The 24421-nt window shown below is 45.6% G+C and overlaps 1 protein-coding gene across 6 annotated transcripts in view; it reads right to left on the bottom strand.

The window, feature by feature from the left end:
- Positions 1-22660, bottom strand: part of LOC147448671 (uncharacterized) — a 64649-nt gene extending 41989 nt beyond the window's left edge. For 2 of the 6 annotated variants that reach the window (XM_086521211.1, XM_086521212.1), the window contains exon 1: positions 22334-22416. Coding sequence is in view for 1 of the 6 variants with exons in the window: in XM_086521210.1 (XP_086377336.1) it covers positions 22334-22486 (153 nt within the window). In the remaining 5 variants the exon portion in view is untranslated. Of the gene's footprint in view, positions 1-22333 lie in introns of all 6 variants that reach the window. The other 4 variants (XM_086521214.1, XM_086521213.1, XM_086521210.1 and 1 more) reach the window with 3 other exon arrangements.
- Between the last annotated feature and the right edge of the window lie 1761 nt (positions 22661-24421).

The raw sequence follows: 24421 nt of genomic DNA, 5'->3' as shown, positions 1-24421 counted from the left end.
TTTCGCTACCTTAGTGGCACTTTACATCTTGGCTTGTTTTATCCCAAGGGGGGATCATTGCCGCTAGACTTACATGCTTTTTCGGACTCAGATTGGGCTGGTTGTTTTGACACGCGAGTGTCCACAAGTGGATTTTGTTTCATGCTTGGCAGTTCATGTATATCATGGTTGAGCAAGAAGCAACCTACTGTGGCCACTTCGAGTTGTGAGGCTGAGTACGGGGCAGTCTTCACACCTACGGTTGAGTGTGTATGGCTTAGATGCCTTATGGCTGATTTGGGTGTTGGACAAGACACTGCCAACACTATCTACACTGACAGTCAGAGCGCATTGACAGTTGCGAGGAACCCAGTTTTTCATGCTCGCACAAAGCACATTGAGGTGCATTATCACTATGTTAGGGAGAGGCTCTCAGCAGGAGAGATCAGGTTGGCTTATGTGCCAACACAGGACAACCTTGCAGATCTTTTCACAAAGGCATTGTCTCGTGAGAAGCTTGAAGCTTTCCGCAAAGCTTTGGACTTACTCCCCTTTGTGGACCGATCATGTCCTCAAGGCATGGCACTTCCCTTTACTCATGTGCCAGCTCTCGTTCACTGCATCACTCCAGGGGGGATTTGTTACCATATACATGTGGTAGTGATGTGTGTGAACACACTAGGACCGTCGGGGCATGTTTTCCCTCTTTAGGAGGTTTTTTCCCCCAAGCATTGTATATACGCCCATCACTCTAGGGCTATCTATCTTTCCATTGCACACTAAGTAATACACTCTCTCTTGTGTGCCTTGAGCTTCCTTCGTCTTCTCCAAGCTGTGCGCGTTTCTCTCAACCCTATTTCCACCACCAGCTCTTTACCATGTTTGCTCTTTTCACAACATGGTAGTACACTTGGGGGGCGGCTGCTTGGTCCACTCTCACGGGCCCGGCACTACAGTTTGAGCTATCATCCACCAGTAAGATGATAGTGATGCAGGGGGGTCGACCTACACTCCAGCCTGCTACAGAGCTTACTCCACAGGAGTGGTGCAGTGAGAGAGAGGAGTGTTGGGAGCTCGTCTGCGGCCTAACACTCTGGTTCATTTGGCAGACCCGCTGCTTCAGCATCTTTGAGGCTCGCCCTGTACCACCAGCAGAGACAGTTCGAGATCTTTGGCTAGAGCTGATCCATTCGAGAGACTCCAAGGCAGCTCCAACCGCATGCAGGACAGACAAAGAAGCTGAATCATTGGCTAAGAGAAAAGGAGGTGGACCAAATTGGCTACTCCCAGACGATCAAGAACGTGAAGAATGGAATCTCGGCTCAGAGGAAGAACCAAGAATGATTAAGATCAACAAACATCTGAAACTGGAGATCAAGAAAAAAGCCAAAGCATTGTTCTAGAAGTATAAAGACATATTTGCTTGGGAACATACGGATCTGAAGGGAGTAGATCCAAAAGTATGCCAACACCACATACCACTAAAACCTGATGCCATACGTAAGACTGCGGAGATACAAAATGAATCCCAATTATACAAAGAGACTCAAAGAGGAGATTGATAATTTTCTTAAGGCAGGATTCATTACAGAGGTAGCCAGTAGCGATGGGTTATTTCCTATAGTGGTAGTCCCAAAGAAGAACGGCAAGCTCAGAGTCTGTGTCGACCATAGGAAACTTAATGCCCAAACCATTACAGACCCCTTTCCACTACCATTTACAAACATGATGCTCGACGAAATTGCACGCCACGACATGTATAGCTTTATGGATGGTTATAGTGGCTATAACCAACTGAAGATTGCACCAGAAGCAGAGCAAAAACAACATTCATAACTAAGTGGGAAGCATTTATGTATCTAGTAATGCCTTTCGGACGTTGTAATCCTCCAGTTACATTTTAGAGGTGCATGATGAAATCTTCAGTGAGTTTCTGCATAAATTTTTAGCCATCTTCGTGGATGATTTCACTGTGTTTTCCACTGAAGAGATGCACATATTATTTTTGGAGATGGTTTTTGAAAGGTGCAGGAAGAAAAGAATCTGCTTAAACCCATTCAAATCTGTGTTCACGGTCTGGAAAGGACAATTACTGAGACACATTGTTTTGAGAAATGGCATCGAGATGACTGAGGAGAAGATTAAGAGTATTCAGCAAACCAGAGCGCCAACTATGGTTTCAGAATTGAGTTCATTCTTCGGGTACATAAATTTTTATCGAAGATTTGTTAATATGTTTGTAGCTAAAGCCTTACCCCTTTATGAGCTCACAAAGACAGGAATTAAGTACATCTGGACTGAAGAATGTGAGAAAAGCTTTCAATGCTTGAAAGACGCGATTAGCAGGAAGCCAGTTCTTTGCCAACCCAACTAGGATATTATCTTTCATGTACATGTTGATGCTTCAGGAATGGGGATGGGGGCTATAAATGCTCAGCCTAATGGGAAGACTGACTACCCAGTCTACTTCGCCAATCGCAGGTTCAGTTCAACCAAACAAGGATATTCAACAACGGAAAGAGAGGCACTTGAAATGGTGTTTAGTGCAACTAAGTTCAGACTTTACCTACTAGGTAAGCTATTTCACTTGTATGTGGATCATCAGGCTTTATTGTTTCTGATGAATAAAGTGACCATACAAAGAAGATTGATTAAATGGATGATGTTCTTAATGGAATTTGAATACAAGATTTTCCACAAACCAAGAAAGTCACATTGTGGAGCTGACTTTCTTTCAAGAAGCATTGAAGGGTACTCTGAAACATCCTTGAGAGATGAACCAGTAGACGTTGAACTATTTCAAAGCACAGATGAGGAAGAACCAGACCCAGAATGGGCAAATTCCCAGAAGAGTGGCCTCAGAATAAGAAAAAGGCATTGATCATTCGAAGTCTAAAATTCGTCATTATTGCAGAAGCGCTTTACAGATTGGGAATTGTCGGAGTGCTCGGCGTCGTGTACCTTTAAAAGGACGCATGCAAGTCATCACTGAAGCACATAATGGTGATGCTGGAGGACATTTTTCAGTTGACATCACATATAAGAAAATCCTTCAAGCAGGATTATGGTAGAAATCAATGATCGCTGATGTTAGAACTGTTGGGTTATGGTGGATAGGTTAGTGTGCCATTCATTGTATAAGCATAGTTAGAAAAGAGTTAGCTTAGGTCTTGATATTGGACACACAGTACAATAGAGTATAGTTGCAAAATGATAGACTTACTTTTATTCAATATAATGTGCCTTTATATAGGCATATACAAAGAGACATCCTTTTGACACATTGGGTAAAAAATGTGGTTGCATATGCATAAATACAAGTGGCTAGTCTTTACACATGAGTTGTAAGAGGTTCTTCACAACCGTTGTTGACACATGACTTTTCTAGGTGGAAGAGATTGTTCACACAAGAGATGCAGGAAAAGCCCGCATCCCAACAAGAGTATTTTGTAAGACTTGTGATATCTGTCCGAGGATGGGTAGACCCACAACAGTTGACATGACACTACTAACTCCAATTATTATATTAGGAATCTTTATGAAATGGGGACTTGATTTCATGGGACCATTGAAAAAGATCACTCCCAGAAAGAATAAGTACATCATTATGGCTACCTGCTATGTCAGCAAATGGGTGGAGGCAAAAGCTCTACCAGACAACACTGCTAAGTCAACTGCTTCAATCCTTAATGAGTATCATGTGCAAATATGGTTGTCCCATTGAGATAGTGTCAGACCAAGACACTCATTTCATTAATGATACGATGGAGATTCTCATGGGAATGTTTTCAGTCAAACATAGGAAGTCAACTCCATATTATCCAAGATGCAATGGTCAGACTGAAAGCAGTAATAAAACTATCAAGACTATTCTTACAAAGATTGTTCAGAAGGAGCCACACCATTGGGATACCAGACTTCAGACAGCATTATGGACCTACCAAACTACTTACAAAGCCACGACGGGCATGACTCCATTTAAACTAGTTTATAGCACAGAAGCAGCTGTACCTATGGAATTTGTGATTCCAAGTTTAAGACTGGCGGTTGAATATGGGATGGATTTCAACAAGAACCTGAAGCAACGACTCGATGATCTGTTACGCCTAGATGAGATCCGACAAAGGGCTATGCTGGAACAAGAAGTGGTACAACAAAGGAGAAAGAATTGGCATGACAGTAGAATCAAGGTTAGAGAATTCCAGAGAGCGGACCTAGTTCTACTCTACCAGTCCAAATTGGGACCAAAGAAACCAAATCTGAAAATAGCATGGTCAGGACCCTATGAGATGGATTGGGTATTTTCAAATGGAACAATGAGACTCAGGGATTTATCTGGTCTACTGTTTCCAAGAGTGTATAACGGGGCCAAGATCAAGCTCTACTATTCAAGAACAGAAGGTGTTCCAGACCCAAACCCAGAACCAGACCCTGAATGGGAACTACTAGATTTGTTCTATGTAGCACCAATACCAGTAACAATGAGTCACCAGTCTAGTCCTGAACCAGCACCAATGACCCAACCGGTCCAGTCCGGAACAAACAAACCATTTAAAATTCCAGCCAGCTGCAAGTGGAGAATGAATCAAATCCCGAAGCGAATCTCTCTAGTAATGATTAACCGGACAAGCCAATGCATGTTCGACACGTCACAAGTAGAGCACAGAGATGAAGGGCGACCAGCTAGTGGAGCATTCATGGCAAGAATACGTATAACTATGCAACGGGTTCGCCCATCTACACTTTACTTACAACCTTTGGCGCCACTTGCTACTCCACCTGCAGGTAGTGTGTACGACCCACAGCAACCTGCTTCGCCTGTGCAGAGCCTAACTCCTTCAACCATAACCATACCCGACACGCCACACTACTCATTCACGACATCTAGAACAAGTGTTCTTCAACCAATACCTCTACGTCTCAATCGTGCATGGGCAAAAAGAAGACGTCACAATATACGAGGGAATCTATGGACATGATGCAAGCTCAAACAGAGAGCCTTTAAGGAGTCACTAGGTATCATACCCCACAACAAGATAGCAAAGTATGTGTTCCGAGAAAGTGAGAAAAAATTGCTCAAGTTATGGGGCCTAGAGGTGATTAGGGAAGCCGCAGCACTTCCTTTCGATGGGCAAATCACGCAGCAGGTGCTCAATACGTACAAGGCTGAAAAAAGAACTGTAGTAATTCAGGGCCGCACATTAGAACTAACCGCCGGTGAATTAGCTCGAATTTTCAAACTCCTTAATGACCAAAAATCCATACCAGCGACTGCTGAAGAGGTCAGCCAGTATCTGAAAGATGACAATCAGGCCAGGAAGAAAAGAAAAGATGGGGCTCAAGGTTTTCAGTGGCGGCACTGGAACACACAACAGTATACAGGTTTATTGCTGAGACCATAGCCTGAAGAACAACTCTACATATTTGTCTGAGAAACTGTTTTCAATGCTATTAGCCAAAATCTTAGACCCAGAAGCTAATTTCAATATTGCACAGTTTTTGTTCAGTAGTGTCACGCAGCGGACTACCAAGGCTAAATCCAGAAGCCTCTTCAAAGCTTGGTATGCCTGGCAGTTCGTATACTGGGCGACTTAACCCGCAATACCTACGAATATCAACACAATATGGGACAGGGTGATGCTTCTAAAGCTGATAAAATCAACTTAGATTCTTCTGATGAAGAAACACAAACTGACTCACAACAAACTGGGCCACAAAGAAAGGAAGTTCATCAAAACCTGCTAAGGACAAAGGTGAAGGCAAAGAGTTGGTAGGGGAAAAGCGTCCAGCTACTGACATGGATATTGGTTCTGCTGCTAAAAAGCCCAGATCATTGGATTTAATCAAGGGATTTAAAGCAAGAACTCAGAAACCAGCCAGTACGGAGACCACTGAGCAACACACACAAGAAACACGGCACAGGCTGATCGCACTAACACTCCTACCCAACAAACTGAAGCCACCAGAACTGCAGTGGCCAATCAGGCTTTCAAGAAGCTCGGTACCAAAGGCCAGTAGCACCGCCATTGTTAAGTTAGATAGACTGCAGAGGCTACAGACAACACCTCTCCAAGGAAGATTGGTGATAAAGAAACTAGTTAGATCTGCTTTGCCATATCTATTTCCAGTGACAGCTTATGAAACGGAGAACACAGATTAAGAGGTAATCACTCAGGGCTGCCGGGCAGCAATTCAATCAGGCTGGAATACAATAGTCAATTCTATTGGGGGACAAATGATGGAAGCTCAAACCTCCAGCTCCAGTACCAGTGCAACACTGCAACTAGAACTTCAGCAGGCCCAAGATGAGCTGAAGAAACTCAGGGAAGAGAAGGCAAATTGGGCAGCCAAAAACTTGGCTATTCAGATACAAGAACAGCAGCACAGGAGGGAGAAGGAAGCACTGGAAAAGAAAATCCACAACCTTCTCCAGGAAAATAGGATTATTCCAGAATCGAAGGAAGATGCTATGAGGGATGCCGATCGCTACCATACACTACTGGAAGCCAAAAGAACGGATTTTAGGGATTTTTTCAAAACACATCAAGTAACAAAGGAGGCCATATCCCATAAATACATCTACCACAGTCTAGTGCAGATTGTGGATAAGAATGGGGATTTAAGTCTTCATGTATCTGATCTTGACACTTTCATTGAGACAGTCCAGGCTGAACTCAGAGAAAAAGCAGGACAATACACTACTACACTGGTCAATGAAGCTATCATAGACTTCAAAGTTCATCGACAACCAGAAATATGAGGAGGATGATTATGAGGAAGAAAATGATACAGAACAGGATCAAGATCAACAACATCAGAAGCCTGACAATGATGATGATGATAACACTAGAGCATCCGCTGGAGGCACATCAACGGGGAATGCACCTCCAAATCAAACAGCAGGAAACCCAGCAGAACAGCATGACCCACCAGCAGGAGACCATCCACATTCACTACAACAAACTGGGGGACAGCAGGATCAAGTAGATTCAACTTCGAATAAAGGGAAAGCTGTGCTATTAATTATTGATTCTGATTCTGACCCTACCAGATCCACTGAACTGCTAGCACTTAATAAGAGTATGAGAAGAGCAAAATGTCTTCAAATATTGACCAACTTCTGGAAGATGATTCACTGTATTCAGATCTCAAGTAATTTCAGCTGCTCTATGTGGGAGCCAGACACATGGTGGCAAACTGGAAGTCAACCAATTATCATGACCAGACCTTCTGTCAACTACCAGCTCACCCTACATGTGTTCAAGTGTTGGAAAGAATTCCAGAATGGACCTCATTGGCAATGAGCACTGCATCCCAAAGCCACAAAATTAACCACGGTAGATCTCAGGTCACTGGGACTTCAAGTGGAAAGACTCCTAGGCGACAAGCCCACATACCAGTGTATGAAGGAGATCAGACGCCAATTAAAGGATGTGCTCATTCAAATGCAGAGTGCTAGAGGAGTATTGGATCTCAGAGTCAAGGACTTAATAGAACGCAACGAGGCCAGCAGCAAAGGACTCCAGACTAGGATGTCGCTCAAAGAGCAGGAAACACAGCTCAAGCGTCTGTTTCACCTGGTTCGACTTACAAGGAAAATGATGCAACAGGAAAAGCAGACACTGCTAAACTTCTTAGAAGTTGTCCCTAACTCTCCAGCTTTGCTCTATGTCGTTCCAGTTCAGCTTCATCCGGCTTTGCTCTATGTCGTTCCAGTTAAGGAAGCTGAACTGCCTCGGAGCCAGCATATCAAAACAAATATCTGGAAATAGCCGATGGGCTCCGCCGAACATGGTATGAAGAGGCAACTGCAGAATGGCTGGCATGGAATCAAGTAGTACAAGATGCACAGCACAAGACTGTGGACGGTGAGCTTAGGGCGGAGCTATGTAGATTTCAGTTGTTAATGGGCCAGTGGAAAATTCAGATCAAACGGCTCATTCGCATTACAAATCAGCTGCTACAGCTGAAATTGAGGCCTGTAAAATTCCAGAGAAAGAACTGGCTAGTAAGGCGAGCTCTGAACCACAATTCAGAGAAATGGCTGAGATTTTGTTTGAAGCCCGCATCAAGTATAACTAGCCACTGTCTCAAGGATGGATGCATACGGCCTCTTATTGTCACAAGCTGGCCAGAACTCGTCTAATAAGAGGCAGACGTACCCTATATGATGCCGACACAAAGACTTGGGATGCACTAAGACCCTATGAAGTTGAAATGACAACGGTTAGGAAGGACCAGCTGGAGTAAGAGGCACTGTTTAGATTGATTCAAAAGGGAAATGATGGACCCGCTACTTCTGAAGCATCCCATGCACCATCTAAGAGGAAGAAGGCACCTGACAAGAAGAAGGTTCGTTGGACAAACATTGGGTGAGGAGATCCACTATTGTTCACATGGAGGGTGCTGACAAGGAGGCGATTGAAGAAGCTGGAGATGCATGGGTATAAGACAATGATTGTCTACAGCCGGCACCTTTAGAGTCCTATGCGGACATAGGTGAGCTTGAAGTTCAAATACAAAAGAAATAACAAGCAACTGAGAAACCTTATTGACACCTTCACTAGGCAATTGGAAAACAGTTTGAAAGTCGTCTACTGGAAATTTTGGTATATACCAAAATTCAAGAAAGGAGAGGAGGAATGTGTCACAAATTGCTGACGTGTCAAGCACTGAAGAACGGAGTCGACTTGCAGATCCCGATCGAGGGGCCTAAACCCTAAGTGAAGAAGCAGAAGCAGAAAATTTCCGCAATTCACACTGGCCTGCTGACGTGGCACATTGTACGGATTTCCGCAATTCACCTTGGCCTGCTGACGTGGCAGATTGTACAGATTTCCGCGATTTGTGCTGCTGATGTGGCAGTTGTACGGATTTTCGTAAATCACGCTGGCAGCTTTTGGGCATCTGCTTTTGGACCAGATGCTTTTGAGTTTGAAAGCTTTTCATGTAAACTGCTTTTAATTGCCAAGGGCCTTTAAATATGAGGCTAGGGCTCATTCTCTGGCATGCTTCTATGAGAAAGTGCAGAGCGTGGAGTACCGGCTTGTATTGTGTTAATGCAATATAAAGAAATACCGAAAGGGGCACCAACGATTGGGGCCAATACTCTCTGGGGTGGAATTCCTCCACTCCATGTCGCATGTCATCTCTCTTTCAGTTTAGTTGTTATTGAAGTGCTAAAAGTCTGTTCAATCTGTTCTTTTCTATTGGCACACGTGGTGCACGTTTTGTAACAGAATGTAGAAGGTGGAACCAACCCCAAGTTGGATTGGCAGATGAAGGGAGTTCCTAGAAGCAGTAACTAGTGAGTTACCACAGTAATTGACAGTGCACAGTTAGTCAGACACTGATAGCCTATAAATAGGACCCATTACTCATTTTGTATAGCTTTTTGAGTCTATAGAATCTATACTAGTCTATGTCCAAAGCTACTTGTGCTCTTGTAATGTACTCTACAGATTTGAAATACAATTCCAGTTTCAGTTTCCTTTACTTGTCTTGTCTTTCAGTTCCAGTATTTCACCTTTCAGTTCTGGTGTTTTCCAGTCCAGTTTCAGTCTTCTTTTCCAACAAAGATTTGACATCTTTTAGTTCCAAGTACCAACCTGGAATAGCTGTCTGAACACATCTAGCTCATTCAACCCGCCTACCCCCCCTCTCCCCCCTCCATGCTTCTGCGACTCCTTGGTTTCGTCGACGAACTTCACCCCCGTAGGAACACTTCTCTCCCTCACTTGTAGTAGCAAACACAGATGGAAGCTCGAGCTTCGCCCCAGAGGCACTCAAATGAAGCCCCCTCGCCCGACCCCGCCGAGCCCACCATTCGACTTGCTCTGTTGCAAGTAGAGCAAGCGAGCCTTGCAACAAAGGTGGAGCACCTCCAAGCCACCTCTGTCATCTGCAAGATTATTGGCAGTAGACCCAGTAGAGGAGAGGTGCGTGACCTCCTTCAGGCCCGTCTCCTAGCCAAGGTGGGAAAGATCATCGACATAGTTTCTCGGGCGAGGATATTACCAGATTGAGTTGAGACTCCCGAGATGGCTGCCAGTGGGTGGAGTATTCGGAACTCCCGAACTAGTGCTTCATTTGCAGACAAATGGCCACCTAGCAAAGGCCTGTTCTCGCAGGAGATCTCGACCTGCAACGTAGGCTCAATCCCCCAAGGCTGAAACTGCAGTGTGCACAGCAAACAGGTACCCCAGGACACATAGGCTGGCACCTTGTCAGAGGCCAACGACCCGCTAGTTGATGGCTGCACTAGGTGCACGGCCGTTGTCGAGAGGAGAGGACTTGCCACGCCGCCCTCCCTGGTGGCCGACCTCCGGCAAATTAGCAACATTGGGTTCCCACATGGAACCGTTTCGACCCATTGTAGAAGGATCCCCCTGAGGAGTCTCCCTCCAATTCAGCCTCACCGCCGCCAACACCCCCCCCCCCCTGACGCACCCTTAGCCTCATCACCCGACCCATCCCTTACTCCCCCTCCGACATAGGGGACTGGGCACGCATCACCAGCTCGCCGCTCACTAGGTAGTGCTTTCGCTACGAGCCAACTGGCTCGGGGAGAGACAACAATACTTGAGGACGCCACTTCTGATACAGGCCTCTCCTTTTGCGGCAGACTGCAATCCCTCGTGGGCTGACCAGTTTCGACATTGGCCATTGGTAGGACTTCTTTGACTACAACTTCGAACCATCCCCCGACCTGGAGGCAGCCTACTTCCGACAACAGGCACTGAGGCTTTGGATACAGTAGTCGGCTCCTCCTTCCCGCTGTGTGGCAGAGATCACACAGAGTGGTCCTTGCACTTAGTTCTTGACTAGTTACAGGTCCAGGCTCTAGAGTTCTCACACCACACAAGGGACTTGGGAGTGACAGATCTTATACAGACACTTTGGCCTCTAGCCAAGTTCAGCGTGACGTCATCGGATGCAGCAGGATGTAGGCACATTGTGGTTAACTGTTTTGCCGACACTCAGAGCCCTCCTTGCTATGTATTTGTGCATGAGGATTCTTGGACAGAGGATGTAGCCTTACGGACTACACGCTCTGCTTGGGCCTGGGTGGACCAGGCACTTCAAATGTGCCTACCTAGAGGTCAGATGCGCCTATCTAGAGGTCATTGGGATGCGGATTACTCCCCATCCAATCCGGCCTTGAAGATAGCAAGGTTGGCTACGGTTGCAGCATCGGTCTTTTCTAACTGATCCCATGAGGATTATCTCATGGAATGTGCAAGGTTTAGGCAGGCCCCAGTTTCAACGTCAGAGGGGTCGCTTGCGCAATGAGCTACAGAGATTCCTTGTGGGTGGTATGATTGATGTTCTTATGCTGCAAGAGCACAATCTGTGTGAGCCGCATTTGGCGATGTGGTCAGATTCTACGTGTTAGCTGCTTTTGGGCTTGGAAGCATCTAGGGAGGTGTATGTATGACTATTGCAGACTCATGGCAGCACGCCATTGTGGGCAGAGGTATTAATTGTGCCACGTAGGGCGTAGTGGATTACTATGCAGGTTCATGGTTGCCTCATTGGCTTCTTGAACATATATGCGCCAATGTGGCTAGTGCACGAGCTGAGTTTTGGTCACATATTGTAGAGTCGTTGCCGCATGCAGAGCAGTGGTGTGTCGAGGGAGACTTCATCATGTTGGAGGACCCCTCGGATAGGATTGGAGGTAGCCATGCTACTGTGCACGGGGTTGAGTTGGCTGCTTGGGAGCCCTTATGTATGTACTATGACCTTGAGGATTTCAGATGTTTGGCAGCATGCAGGTTTCTGCGGCCCCTGACAGCTTATCTTTCTCTCGCTCTGACCGCAGAGTAAGATGAATCTATCTCGGATAGATTGCTTCTACGCCAACGACCACATTTGTGACATGGGAGGATCTGTTTGCATTTTAGCAGGGACCACATTTTCAGATCATGCGCTAGTGATTCTTACTGTGACAGATAGTCAGAGGAGTGGGAGAGCGATGCTACGCATAACCGAGAGGATTCTTTTGGATAAAGAGCTCAAAGAGCAGGTGGTGACACTCTGGAGCGAGAGCTTGGGCGCTTAGGGCACCCTTGCTACTAGAGTGGCCACTACACTCGCTGAGCTTAGTCGCTTCTTTCTCCAGAAGGCTGTAGCTCGCTTGGCTGCAGCCAAGGAGTAGGAGAAGCGCCTCAGACGGGACATTGCTTCCATACAACGGATGCAAGAGGCTAGAGCGCCACCCAGACAGTGCTTGGTTTGAGGAGCAGATTCGGCAGGCTCGACAAGAGCTGATCATCAATGAGGAGAGACGTCATGAGTTTGCCTTTCATTAGTAGGCATCTCAATGGACTCAAGTGGGCAACAAAGTTATTGGGGAGTTCTTTGAGACTGTGGGGCCTTGCCATGCGTGCACCAGTGTTAGCCAATTAAGGAGACCGGATGGGTCGGTTGCTTCAGAGCCTGAGGATATGCGTGCAGTTGCTACTGACTTTTACCAAGAGTTTCTTTCCATTGAGCCACAGTGAGAGCATCGGGATGCATGCAGAGAGCAAGTTTGGGCACAGATGCCTTGCCTAGTTACTGAGGAGATGCGTCAAAGACTCGAGATGCCTTGCCCAAGGGAAAATGGTTTGACCCCCAGCTTCTTCTTGGAGTATTGGGAGATGCTTGGTTTGGACCTTTGCAACACTCACCAGCACATTTTGCACATAGGTGAGATGCCTGACAGCATGAGCGAGGGGCTGATGTACCTTAAGGCTTTATCCCCAGGGAGGGTGGCTCCTTGGATGAGATTCTACAGTGGCGGCCCATCACCCAGTGTAGCAGGGAACAGGGGTAACAGCCCAAACGTTCCGAAACGACGTTCCGGACGAGTCCCATTCCCGAAACGGAGATGGGAACAGAACGCCGTTCCGAAACGGGGTGTAACCGGAACGGTGTTCCGGAATGGGGGGAACAAGGCGGAACGGCGGAATGCGGGGCGAAACGGGCAAAAGTAGGCATTTGGGGGGAAAATTTTGGGCTTTTGGGGGCATATTTGGATCTGTTCAAGGAACATATTCGGTGCAGTTTAAGGGTAGATTTGGGGGCAGTTTTGGGGTTGTTTAGGAGTTGATTTGGGACTAAGCTGAATGGAGGTAATTCAAGCCTTACTCTAGATGGACCGTTCCGGCCCCGTTCCCGTTCCAGTCTCCCCTTCTCCTCCCCGTTCCCGTCCCGTTCCAGACCCTCCCATTCCTGTTCCCCGTTCCCGTTCCAGGTAACTATGCCATCACCATTTGTCACAAACGGGAGCACATAACAATATAAAATACATTCGGATAAATAGGATTTATCACTTATTACTGAAGCCTGAGGATATAGAGAGAAATAAATAGAGAGAGAGATAGAGAGTGAGAAGATCGACACAATACTCGGGACCAGAAGATGGGCTGGTCCCCCCTCGTAATAGTATCTTTATTACTGAGGAGAAGTCTATACAAGCACTTGAATGAAGATGGGTTCAGAGGAAACTTTGAGGAAAAACGGATGCTTTTTTGAGAAAGCGGGATTGCTTTTCGGGAAAGCAGATGCTTTCCCGCGAGGAAGTCTATGTCTGCATTGCAACTGTGCGTGTGATTGCATCTAGGGACGCCTGGGAAGTGCTGTGAAAGCATTGTTTTTAACTTATAAGGTTTTATTGAGTTTTTGGGCAGGTTCAGACTATTTTTAAAATACGTCGGCCGCCCATTTAATAAGTGGGCAGCCATCTGATAAATAAGGCAACTGATCAGCCAGCGTTTTCTCTCTCTTTTTCTGGCAGAACAGAAAAAAAAAATGAAGGGAAAAAAAAAACGGCCGCGACCTTTACGCGAGCAGCTATTCGTGTTAGTGGCTAGGAGCTATAAAAGCATCACATGACCTCACTCAGAGGGGAGGACCAGAGGACCAATATTTGCAAGGAGGAGATGCTGCTGCAAATTTCAGCCGTAAAGAAGACGTTGCAGGTGATGCCCATGGCTGCCCCAAGTGTACCCGATGTCGCCAAGACCCAGTGCACGAGTTCCCTCGCGAAGAAGTGCCTACGGAGCGTGTTTCCATCGCGACAAGCTGCTGTTTTTCTCTGTTTTCAGCCCATAAACGTCGTAGACGAGGCTGATTTATGAGAAGGAACCTGAGAACACACCTCTTTTGTGTGTAGGATTGGAAGAGAGGATTTTCTATGGAGAGATCTCTTCCGGGGAATTGCTTTTCGAGAACGGAGTTGCGTTTCGAGCGTCGAGACTTTGAAGGTAACGATTTTCATGTTATGAACTCTGAGTATTTGTTTGCAGGTGTACTTCCTCTTAGTGAGGGAGTAGGAGCAGAGGAAGGTATGAGCCTCTGCAGGAGAAAAGCGCTCTGAGGAACTAGAGCCAGATCAGCCCAAGGGTTTCGTACCCGAGTTTGGAAAGTAGATCCACGGATCGGAGAAAGGTAGTCTCTCAAGTTGTGATCCGGAAGTTGGGATTCCCAAGTAAGGACTTCGTGTCCGGGAAAGCAGAGTTGTTCTGCAGGAAGAGGACTCTGGAAAGAGAGTTGGAAAAGAGTTGCAGGGATGCCATGACCTGAGTCTGGAAGGTGAGATCCATAGGCGAGAACCTTGACTCTCGAGGAATTGGAATAAGGAACGAAAGTTCCTTGGAATAGGGTTTTGCCCTAGGAATCGGAAGCTGAGGCTTCCGGGAACCATCGAGTCTTATTCTAGAACGAACGTGGTAATACGTTCGGTTCAAGTGCTTGTATAGACTTCTCCTCAGTAATAAAGATACTATTACGGGGGGGACCAGCCCATCTTCTGGTCCCCAGTACTGTGTCGATCTTCTCACTCTCTCTCTCTCTCTCTATTTATTTCTCTCTATATCCTCTGGCTTCAGTAATAAGTGATAAATCCTATTTATCCGAATGTATTTTATATTGTTATGCGCTCCCGTTTGTGAGAGTGGTATCAGAGCATGGTCTCCTCTCTTTCTTTGTAAAGGAGGACGACTCTGGGATGATACGGGAAGAAGCCATGACAAGCCAAGAGAGAAGTAAGCAGGCTTGGGATTCTGTGAGAAGTCGACAAGAGCATGATGCGCAAGAACCTAGAGAATCCAAGGAGCGGAATGCTCAAGATTCTTCAGAATCCAAAAAATATCCATGAACGTCAATCCAGAACTATAGCCATGAAATCCCGTCATTCCGGGAAGGATATGAAGAAGGTCTCTAGACCTAGGAACACTTCCAGTCAAGTTTGATACTTTTGACGGAAGGGAAGATGCCCCGAAAGTTACCCCATTGATTCGACAAGTTTGAAGTTGCCTTTGCAAACGGCAATTTCTAAAAAAGCGTCGAAGATGAGGCATGTGATTAAACACCTCAAGGGGATTGCAAGTACTTGGTGGTATACCAAAGCTCTGCAAGGAACTTACAACAAGACTTGGATTCAATTCAAGGCTGAATTTTTTGACAAATTTTTTTCCTCTATGCTTTGAAGAAGGCATCCAAGAAGATTGGGATCGGTTTGCCCAATAGGAACACGAGTGAGTCAAAGCAAGTAGTGGTTCACTCTTGCCAAGGTAGCTCCATTCTTGATCTTCTCTGAGGAAGGAAAGATGAACAAATTTAACGAAGGACTTTTGCCCGAATTTGTAAACCCATCTGCAAGATACTTTGTAGCAGATGGTGGAGTCAGCAATACAAAGTTGAAAGTGTACACCTTAGTGTACATAGAATCCAATCCCCGTGGTGGGACGGGAAACATTGAGCACAGAAAGTTTGGAGTAAGGGAATTAAATCTAACTCCTGAGTTCTTGAATAAAAGACCCTTGAACTTTAAGTGAGAGGGCAGGTTTTTAATCAAAGTTACATCTTTGAGGAAATCATAAAGTGCATTATGCTTGTTTGCTCTTTTGCACGAGGTATGGTTGTGTCTAGCCAGGACAATCACTCTGGAGTGTTTATGAGAGTAAGGTTGAGTCAGAACATTGTTTATACGATGAACTGCTTTGCTTAACAATCCGGAAGGTCCATGATTGATCTAGTATCCGGTAGTTCTCCAACAAATTACCTGCTATTGCGGGTAGGAAATTATGAAGGAACCATTCTGAGTTTTCAATCAAAGAAAAGCTTTCATGAAGCTTGAGTACTCTTTAAGCCTACACCCCCTACCCGGTAAGGGAAGATATGGTAGTGCTTTTTGCACAAGTGAATGAACACTCTCTTTACGAGGGAAAGAACAAGCGACGACTACGGCCTGTGCTTGAGGAATCCAAGGATTAAAATCCTAGATTATTTGATGAGCGGGTTTTGCTCTAAGATCGAGCCAAGTGATCGTCAAGTTGAGCGTCTTCGCTCTAAGGATCTTACGAAGGGAGGTAATTTCCCAGGTTCACCAAAACTCTAACACGGTTTAAGAATTATGTACACCTTTGGGTACATGGATAACACACAAAGATACAAACCTATGCCAAGGTGGGTCATCTACCAGTTGAATTTTTTTTCTGCTAAACGGAATGAGATGAACGAACTTCCTTTTCAGGAACTCGACGGGAGTTTGGTATACTCTCTTGAGCGCCTTTTTATGCACAAGGATATTCCGACACGAGAATCTCTATTTGAGATGTGTTCGGTACAAGGATTCTCTACGGAGAAGTGCTTTTACCATTATAGTAGCAACTTTTGGTTGCGGTATATGTTTCTCCATGAGAAGGTCAAGTAGCATTTACTCGCTGCTCGAATAAATTCGAACTATTATGTTCGTAAGAATATAGTTCGCCAACCGTTTCAAAATGGTAAGAATTACATATGGGAGAACATCCCTGAGATTCAAAGAGGGTTCGCTCTATTGTGAACCGGGTTTGAACGTATGTTCAGAAAATGCTATGGCTAGAATCCTATCTGCCTGAGATTTTGCAAGGCGTCATTGATGCTTGCAAGGAGGAAAGATTGAAAGGAAGTGCGCCGTGAACAAGGAATCTTCGGATTGGAACCGTCCGCCTACGTTGAGCGACGGCCCGAAACAAGAACCTTCTTTAAGGTGATCACACGCTTTGTTTATGAAGGAAGATATCGAGATTAATACTCATGATTTGGGCATTCCCTATGTGGGAGGACACAAGAGGTTTAATATCCTTAGGACTAATAGCGTAAGGTTATGCGCAAGGACATAGACCTAGATTGATTTCTAGGAGGAATTATTCTTCTCGGGATTGAGAAGGTGGAATTGAGCTAACAGATTCTCGGATAAGGAAAACTTCCGATCTGTTGGAACGATGTGAATGACGAGTTCTTACATGGCTCGTAAGTTTGATGATTGGTGAAGGATATCCTCGAGGTACTAGAGGAAGGACATGAACCGATAAGCTAAGTATTGAATTATTGGATTTATGAATTTTCTTTTAATTTAATTTTTAAGTTCTCTTTTGAGAAAGGACTAGCTCAACTCACCATTGAGCAAGATTTAAAATTTTTCCGATTTCTCCTTGGCAGTTCAGTTGGACCTCTACAGTTGAGGACAACTGTTTATAAGTGAGAGGGATATTGCTAAATTGGCTTTATCTTACAGAAAAATAATTCTAAATGAATTATTGGATTTATAAGTGAGAGGGTTTTCTCGCTTGGAACACCAAGGAAAAAAAATTCTACATGAATTATTGGAATTTTAAGTGAGAGGGCTTTTCTCACTGGAGACATCCGAGTACAAAGTATTCTTAGTGCGTCATTCAAAGTAATGACGGGAGCACTGAGAACAGGAATATCTGTAAGGCCACCAGGAACGGGTACTTCTGATGCGTCACATCGGTTGGGTGACAGGGAGCATCGGAAAGAAGTATCCGACCATCCGGGAACGGACATCTCTGATGCGTCATAGGATGGGTGACATAGAGCATCGTGAAGGAGATTGTACCGTAAGTTCGGTAGGAAAGGACTAGGTGATGGGTATTCCTGATGCGTCACAAGGTGGGTGACGGGTGCATCAGAAAGGGAATATCCATAGTCGGGAGGAAATTCCGAACTGTGTTAGAATTGTGCACAAGGAAAAAAGCAAGCACTTGAATGAAGATGGGTTCAGAGGAAACTTTGAGCAAAAACAGATGCTTTTTTGAGAAAGCGGGATTGCTTTTCGGGAAAGCAGATGCTTTCTCGCGAGGAAGTCTATGTTTGCATTGCAACTGTGCATGTGATTGCATCCAGGGACGCCTGGGAAGTGCTGTGAAAGCATTGTTTTTAACTTATAAGGTTTTATTGAGTTTTTGGGCAGGTCCAGACTATTTTTAAAATACGCCGGCCGCCCATTTAATAAGTGGGCAGCCATCTGATAAATAAGGCAACAGATCAACCAACGTTTTCTCTCTCTTTTTCGGGCAGAACAGAAAAAAAAATTGGAAAAAAAAAAAAAAAAAAAAAGGCCGCGATCTCTACGCGAGCAGCTATTCGTGCTAGTGGCTAGGAGCTATAAAAGCATCATGATCTCACTCAAAGGGGAGGACCAATCTTTGCAAGGAGGAGATGCTGCTGCAAATTTCAGCCGTAAAGAAGACGCTGCAGGTGATGCCCATGGCTGCCCCAAGTGTACCCGATGTCGCCAAGACCCAGTGCGCGAGTTCCCTCGCGAAGAAGTGCCTACGGAGCGTGTTTCCATCGCGACAAGCTGCTGTTTTTCTCTGTTTTCAGCCCATAAACGTCGTAGACGGGGCTGATTTATGAGAAGGAACCTGAGAACACACCTCTTTCGTGTGTAGGATTGGAAGAGAGGATTTTCTATGGAGAGATCTCTTCCGGGGAATTGCTTTTCGAGAACGGAGTTGCGTTCCGAGCGTCAAGACTTTGAAGGTAACGATTTTCATGTTATGAACTCTGAGTATTTGTTTGCAGGTGTACTTCCTCTTAGTGAGGGAGTAGGAGCAGAGGAAGGTATGAGCCTCTGCAAGAGAAAAGCGCTCTGAGGAACTAGAGCCAGATCAGCCCAAGGGTTTCGTACCCGAGTTTGGAAAGTAGATCCACGGATCGGAGAAAGGTAGTCTCTCAAGTTGTGATCCGGAAGTTGGGATTCCCAAGTAAGGACTTCGTGTCTGAGAAAGCAGAGTTGTTCTGCGGGAAGAGGACTCTGGAAAGAGAGTTGGAAAAGAGTTGCAGGGATGCCATGCCCTGAGTTTGGAAGGTGAGATCCATAGGCGAGAACCTTGATTCTCGAGGAATTGGAATAAGGAACGGAAGTTCCTTGGAATAGGGTTTTGCCCTAGGAATCGGAAGCTGAGGCTTCCGGGAACCATCGAGTCTTATTCTAGAACGAACGTGGTAATACGTTCGGTTCAAGTGCTTGTATAGACTTCTCCTCAGTAATAAAGATACTATTACGGGGGGAGACTAGCCCGTCTTCTGGTCCCCGGTACTGTGTCGATCTTCTCACTCTCTCTCTCTCTCTATTTATTTCTCTCTATATCCTCTGGCTTCAGTAATAAGTGATAAATCCTATTTATCCAAATGTATTTTATATTGTTATGCGCTCCTGTTTGTGACACCATTCTCGACTCAACCTACAAAAGTTTAGCAAAGGCTTTGAGTTTGAGGATTCAACCGCTTCTTGAGAGCATTATTCATGAGACCCAGACAGATTTGTCAAGGAGTGCAATTACCGATATCCTTGACAACATCTTTACCTTTTGGGAGGCTTCGTCCCTCGCGCGTCTCCAAGGCGAGGATCTTGTGATACTACTATTCGATTTTGAGAAGGTGTTGGGACTTCTTGGAGGGCACTTCGCGCAAGATGGGATTATCAGATATTTGGATCATAGGAGGGTCAGCTCTCTACAAGTGTGCACCCAGCCAAGTGCTCTTGGCAAGGGGGAAGAGGAAAGCTTCGTGCTCACACGCTCAATCAGGTAGGGTTGCCCCCTTTCTCTTTCTCTTCTATGCTGAGGTGATGAGCAGATTTCTAACTTCACAGGAGGTTGGTTTGCGCGGTCTAGAGCTCCCTATTAGAGGAGAAGAGTTGATAGATGATGAGTTTGCTGACGACTCGAGCTTGTACTCGGAGGACCACGAGGCCAATCTGCACAGGTGTGAGCAGGCTCTTGAGGTGTTTTGTTGTGCAACACGGGTACTGATTAACTAGAGGAAGACAGTGGCTTTCTACGCTTGATTGGTCGCCGAGAGAGGGCTTCACGTGAATCCCCCAGGGACTTCTGTACGCTATCTGGGTTGTCAAGTTGGCTTAGATTTGTCTATAGAGTAGCAGACTGCCCCCCTCCTCCTCTCCATCAAGAGGAAACTGCTTCATTGGAGCTCAGCATGGCTCTCTCTGGTTGGCAGAGTTGTAGTGGCCAACCAGGTGCTCTTGGCTACTATGTGGTACATTACGTCTTGCTGGATCTTTTCGAGCTCCTGCATCAGCCAGTTGGATAGGCTGATTAGGAATTTTTTGTGGTCAGGGCACGACACCCAGTCAGCCCAGGCCAAAGTGTCCTAGCAGGTCATCACCTTACCATGTTCTCAGGGTAGGTTGGGGATCATCGACCCAACACGGCAGAGCAGAGCCCTCCTTGGAAAGTTTGTGGTCAGAGGACTCCCAAAGGAGGAGCCCTGGAAGGAGCTGTTACCACATCGGATTCGTGCTCGTGTCCCTCATGCAGATGGCCCTTGGGGCCCATCCATCAGATGGATTTTTACAAAGATGTGCCGTGTTCCCCTGAGCAGGAGTTGGGAGGATTGATTTGCTGTGAGCCTGCTCAAGTCATGGAAGCAGCTGAGGAGGGGCCTGGAGCAACACCCGCCCACTTGCATGGAGGAGCGCTTGAGGCAGCCTCTTGTTTGGAACCCCATGGTTAGCACACAAAGAGGCCACTTGGTTGGTAGCAGGCCTCATGTGTCTTGGGGTCCCATGGCAGAGGGTCCAGCCCAGACTCTCAGTGACTAGCTAAAGTTTTCATGCCTTCCCGAGGAGGTACAGAGCATCTAGCTACGAGGCATGAGGGGGGCGCAGAGCATGTGTCAGGATATTACATAGGCTATACCTACTGAGTGGCATACCCCTCTTGAGGCAGCAACTCCCAAATGGATGGGGACCTTCACGTGCTTGGAGGTCCTCATTGCAGCTAGGGCTTGCTCGGAGTCAGTACCCCACATGTTCTTTGAGGTTCAAGGGGAGGGTCATCTGCACAGAGTCTCAGTTGAGGCGCCACAGGTTGTAGAGTGCTGTTTTCAGAGGATCCATCTTGTGGGCATCTCTGGGACCGGGAGGACTTGTGTCATAGATCCTGACCAGCAGATCTTGAGACTAGACACTGGCGGCTTAGGGCTTGGGGAGCCATCCTCTGATACGAGTGCAGTGGGACCCGACTGAGTGGTTCTGGCAGGATCCTTTCTGCTCAGCAGATCACCCAAGGACGCCTTTTTTCTAGTACACAGCTCGCTTGGGGGGAGAAACGCCCGAACAACTGTCAGGGAGTCTACAACACAAGGAGGAGGATGGTTGGTGTGGGAGGTGAGGTCGCGCAAGTAACCTTCTCCCGGTAGAGACAGTTGTTCTGACGAGCTTCATATTGATGGATGATAAGCGGCACCTCAAGAAGCAGGAATGTGTCAGAAGAGGAGAGGGGTTCTGTAAACCTTAAGCGACCACCATTGTTAAAAGTACGGTGGTTGCTTAAGGTGGGGAACCGTTTGTCACAATGGAAAATCAATCCACTACGTCCTCTCTCTCTCTCTCTCTCTCTCTCTCTCTCTCTCTCTCTCTCTCTCTCTCTCTCTCTCTCTCTCTCTCTCTCTCTCTCTCTCGCACTACGAAGGCTCCATGGTTATTTGAGATTGAACAAGTCCCAAAACATTTGTCTACGGTAGATGCAAATCCTTGAAGCCTTCTTGGTTTTCCCAATGAATATCTTGAAAGCAGTCATTTGGATGCACATATAGAAATGCAACATTTGCAATTTACATCGGTTTGGAGTAAAAGTTAGCGAAACCAGAACCATTAAAGCTTCATAATGAAGGGTCATAAAGGTCTGATGCATATAGGGGTAAACACGTAATAGAGTCTACGTACCATTCACACCATCATTTACATCATATAGGGGTAAACACATAATGAAGTCTACGTACCATTTAGACCATCATGGTTATTTAAGTCAAGAGTTTAAATGCATATTCATTTCCATTGGAAAAAAACACGCATTCGTTTTGGCAAGCACAGGAAAAGACAAAAATTGGATAGAACCGGGTTCAATTGGCTCTGCTTACTTGCTCTAAGTACGGTGTTCATGAAAATCCAGAAAACACTTTCCATGCATCAAATTTCCCAGAATACAATGCCCATCTGATAAAAAAGCAGAACACAGAATGTTACAAAGTATGTGCTAAGGATGTGGGCACTTACATCTGCAAGGAAGACTTCAACAGCAGGTGGGTGTGGAGGAGAGGTATCTTGAGGTTCCAATCCAGCTGCCCGCAATTGGCTTTGGTCAGCACTACTGGTGCTCGTCAGGCAGTGCGGACCAGGTAGGCACGCGAAAATGGAGTGAGACTTCATTCTCCGCTACTTTTGCAGCAGGTGAAGAAAAAGAGATCCTCTCTCTCTCTCTCTCTCTCTCTCTCTCTCTCTCCTTCCTTTCTGCGGCCGCTCGCTGACCCAGAACTTCAGCTAAATCTGTAAGCGCCTCCTTTCAATGTTCAACAGTACGATTCGGAATATTCCGGCTGGCGAATCGTTTAAACTTTGAACGATGTCATTTCATTTGTAGCTGAGGAGCCACAGTGAACGAGGGCAACAAATTGTTAGGCCCCAGAGATTTTCTCACCCAAATTAATAAGTTCAAATTTCTTACACCTTGACACATCATTGCCATCAAGGGTGCAATATGTATCATTAGGTGATAGCTCCACTGGCAAGACTCCTCAAGGTTGGCTCAAGGTTGGGGGCTCAAGCCTTACTACTACCAATGTAAGCTTGGAGGACATGTGGTGTGTGTAATTGGGGTATGTGTGTCCTCTCCAAGAAACTCAATGATGAGAATGGTCTTTAGCCTATGAACCTACCCTTATGACATTCATGTGAGATGAGATGCTATAGATCACATTACATGAGATTCGATGGTCATTTAATGCACGTACTAGCTTCTAAATTCAACCCCTATCTTGTGGGTCATCTCCTCTTCTTAGGGGTTCTTTGAGGATGTATTTGGACTCTTCTTGAGTTGTACTACCCACTTGAGATGCCTAGCTCAAGGCTATAAAGAGAGCCCTCTTGTAATCACACTTCCTACTAGTTCAACAATCAAGTTTTTATGTCTCTTGTTATGTATGCTACTCTAATCAGAATGCTACTTTGCTAACCCTCCATAACCTAACAAGTCGTATGGAAGGAGTATCATGGCTAACATATAGAGGTTTTTAGCACTTGTAGTGATTAGTTTCACTAATCAATACTAAAATTTCCAAATGCGATAATGTTCTTGCTTACTAGTCCCACGAGCCACAAATTGTTCTAGTTGATCCAGCTTTGATTAGTTGAAAATTATGGTAGCATTAGTGTGTATCTAGAATCTACCCCTTAATCAATACCTAGATTAGTCGGTTCCATTTTTCTTATATTTGAAGCACTTTTAAAGCTCAATGAATGAGTCTTGATTGGATCAATTCATGGGCAATCATCTCTCAAATTAGGTGTGATTTTGCCTCGTCCGTGTTTTTTTTTACATCAATTTTCTTTGCACAATAATTCCATTTTTATTGAATCATCACTTGGGTGTGTTTGACTAACCATAATCCTTTTGATCTCATCTTTTACTCGAGCCCTTAATTATTGAAATCCTAGCTCATTAGAGCAATAATCCCTCCACCTAAGTTTAGGTGTGTGCATGCTTGTAATCAAGACCATGTGGGCTCTTAGCTAAGGGAGTTTGACTCTATTCTTAGCTTGTAAGGTTTGGGCCCAAAGGCTCTCTTGAGTTTTATGGACGCCTTTCTTGAGTAGAAGGCGGTAAATTGCAGCTCAATTTCAAATTGGGTATGACAAGTGGTGTCCCCAATGTGTACTCATCTTTAACACATGGGTAGACTTCATTGAGGATACATTTGGCCTCCTTTGCAGTTTGGTACGAAAGCCCTTGATCATGTGGCCGATTTTGAAGCACAAGGCACCAAGTGTCCCCTCTCCACACAAGGATGGCTTCCCACTCTCATTCTTAATGCCATGTTTACCTAGGGTCCTGCCCCACGAAAAACTATCCTCTATATACGGGTTTGTTCCCATAGTTTTAGAGGGCTATTCATTCGAAGAGCTTGTTCCCACAACAACGAGGACAACAAGGGTAAAGTTAGGGATATTTTCACTCTCATCCTTTCTTTTGTCTATAAATTTTGTGCAACCAAGCATGGTTGAAGACAACCATGGATGTCTACGTTAGCTATCTCTTTGGGTGTGATGTTATGATATTGCCAAGGTGAGGAGTTTACACACTAACAA

The sequence above is a fragment of the Adiantum capillus-veneris genome, chromosome 10 (assembly GCF_014529385.1).
Source record: "Adiantum capillus-veneris isolate H3 chromosome 10, ASM1452938v2, whole genome shotgun sequence".
Taxonomy (NCBI): domain Eukaryota; kingdom Viridiplantae; phylum Streptophyta; class Polypodiopsida; order Polypodiales; family Pteridaceae; genus Adiantum; species Adiantum capillus-veneris.
This window is presented reverse-complemented; position numbering and strand designations above follow the sequence as displayed.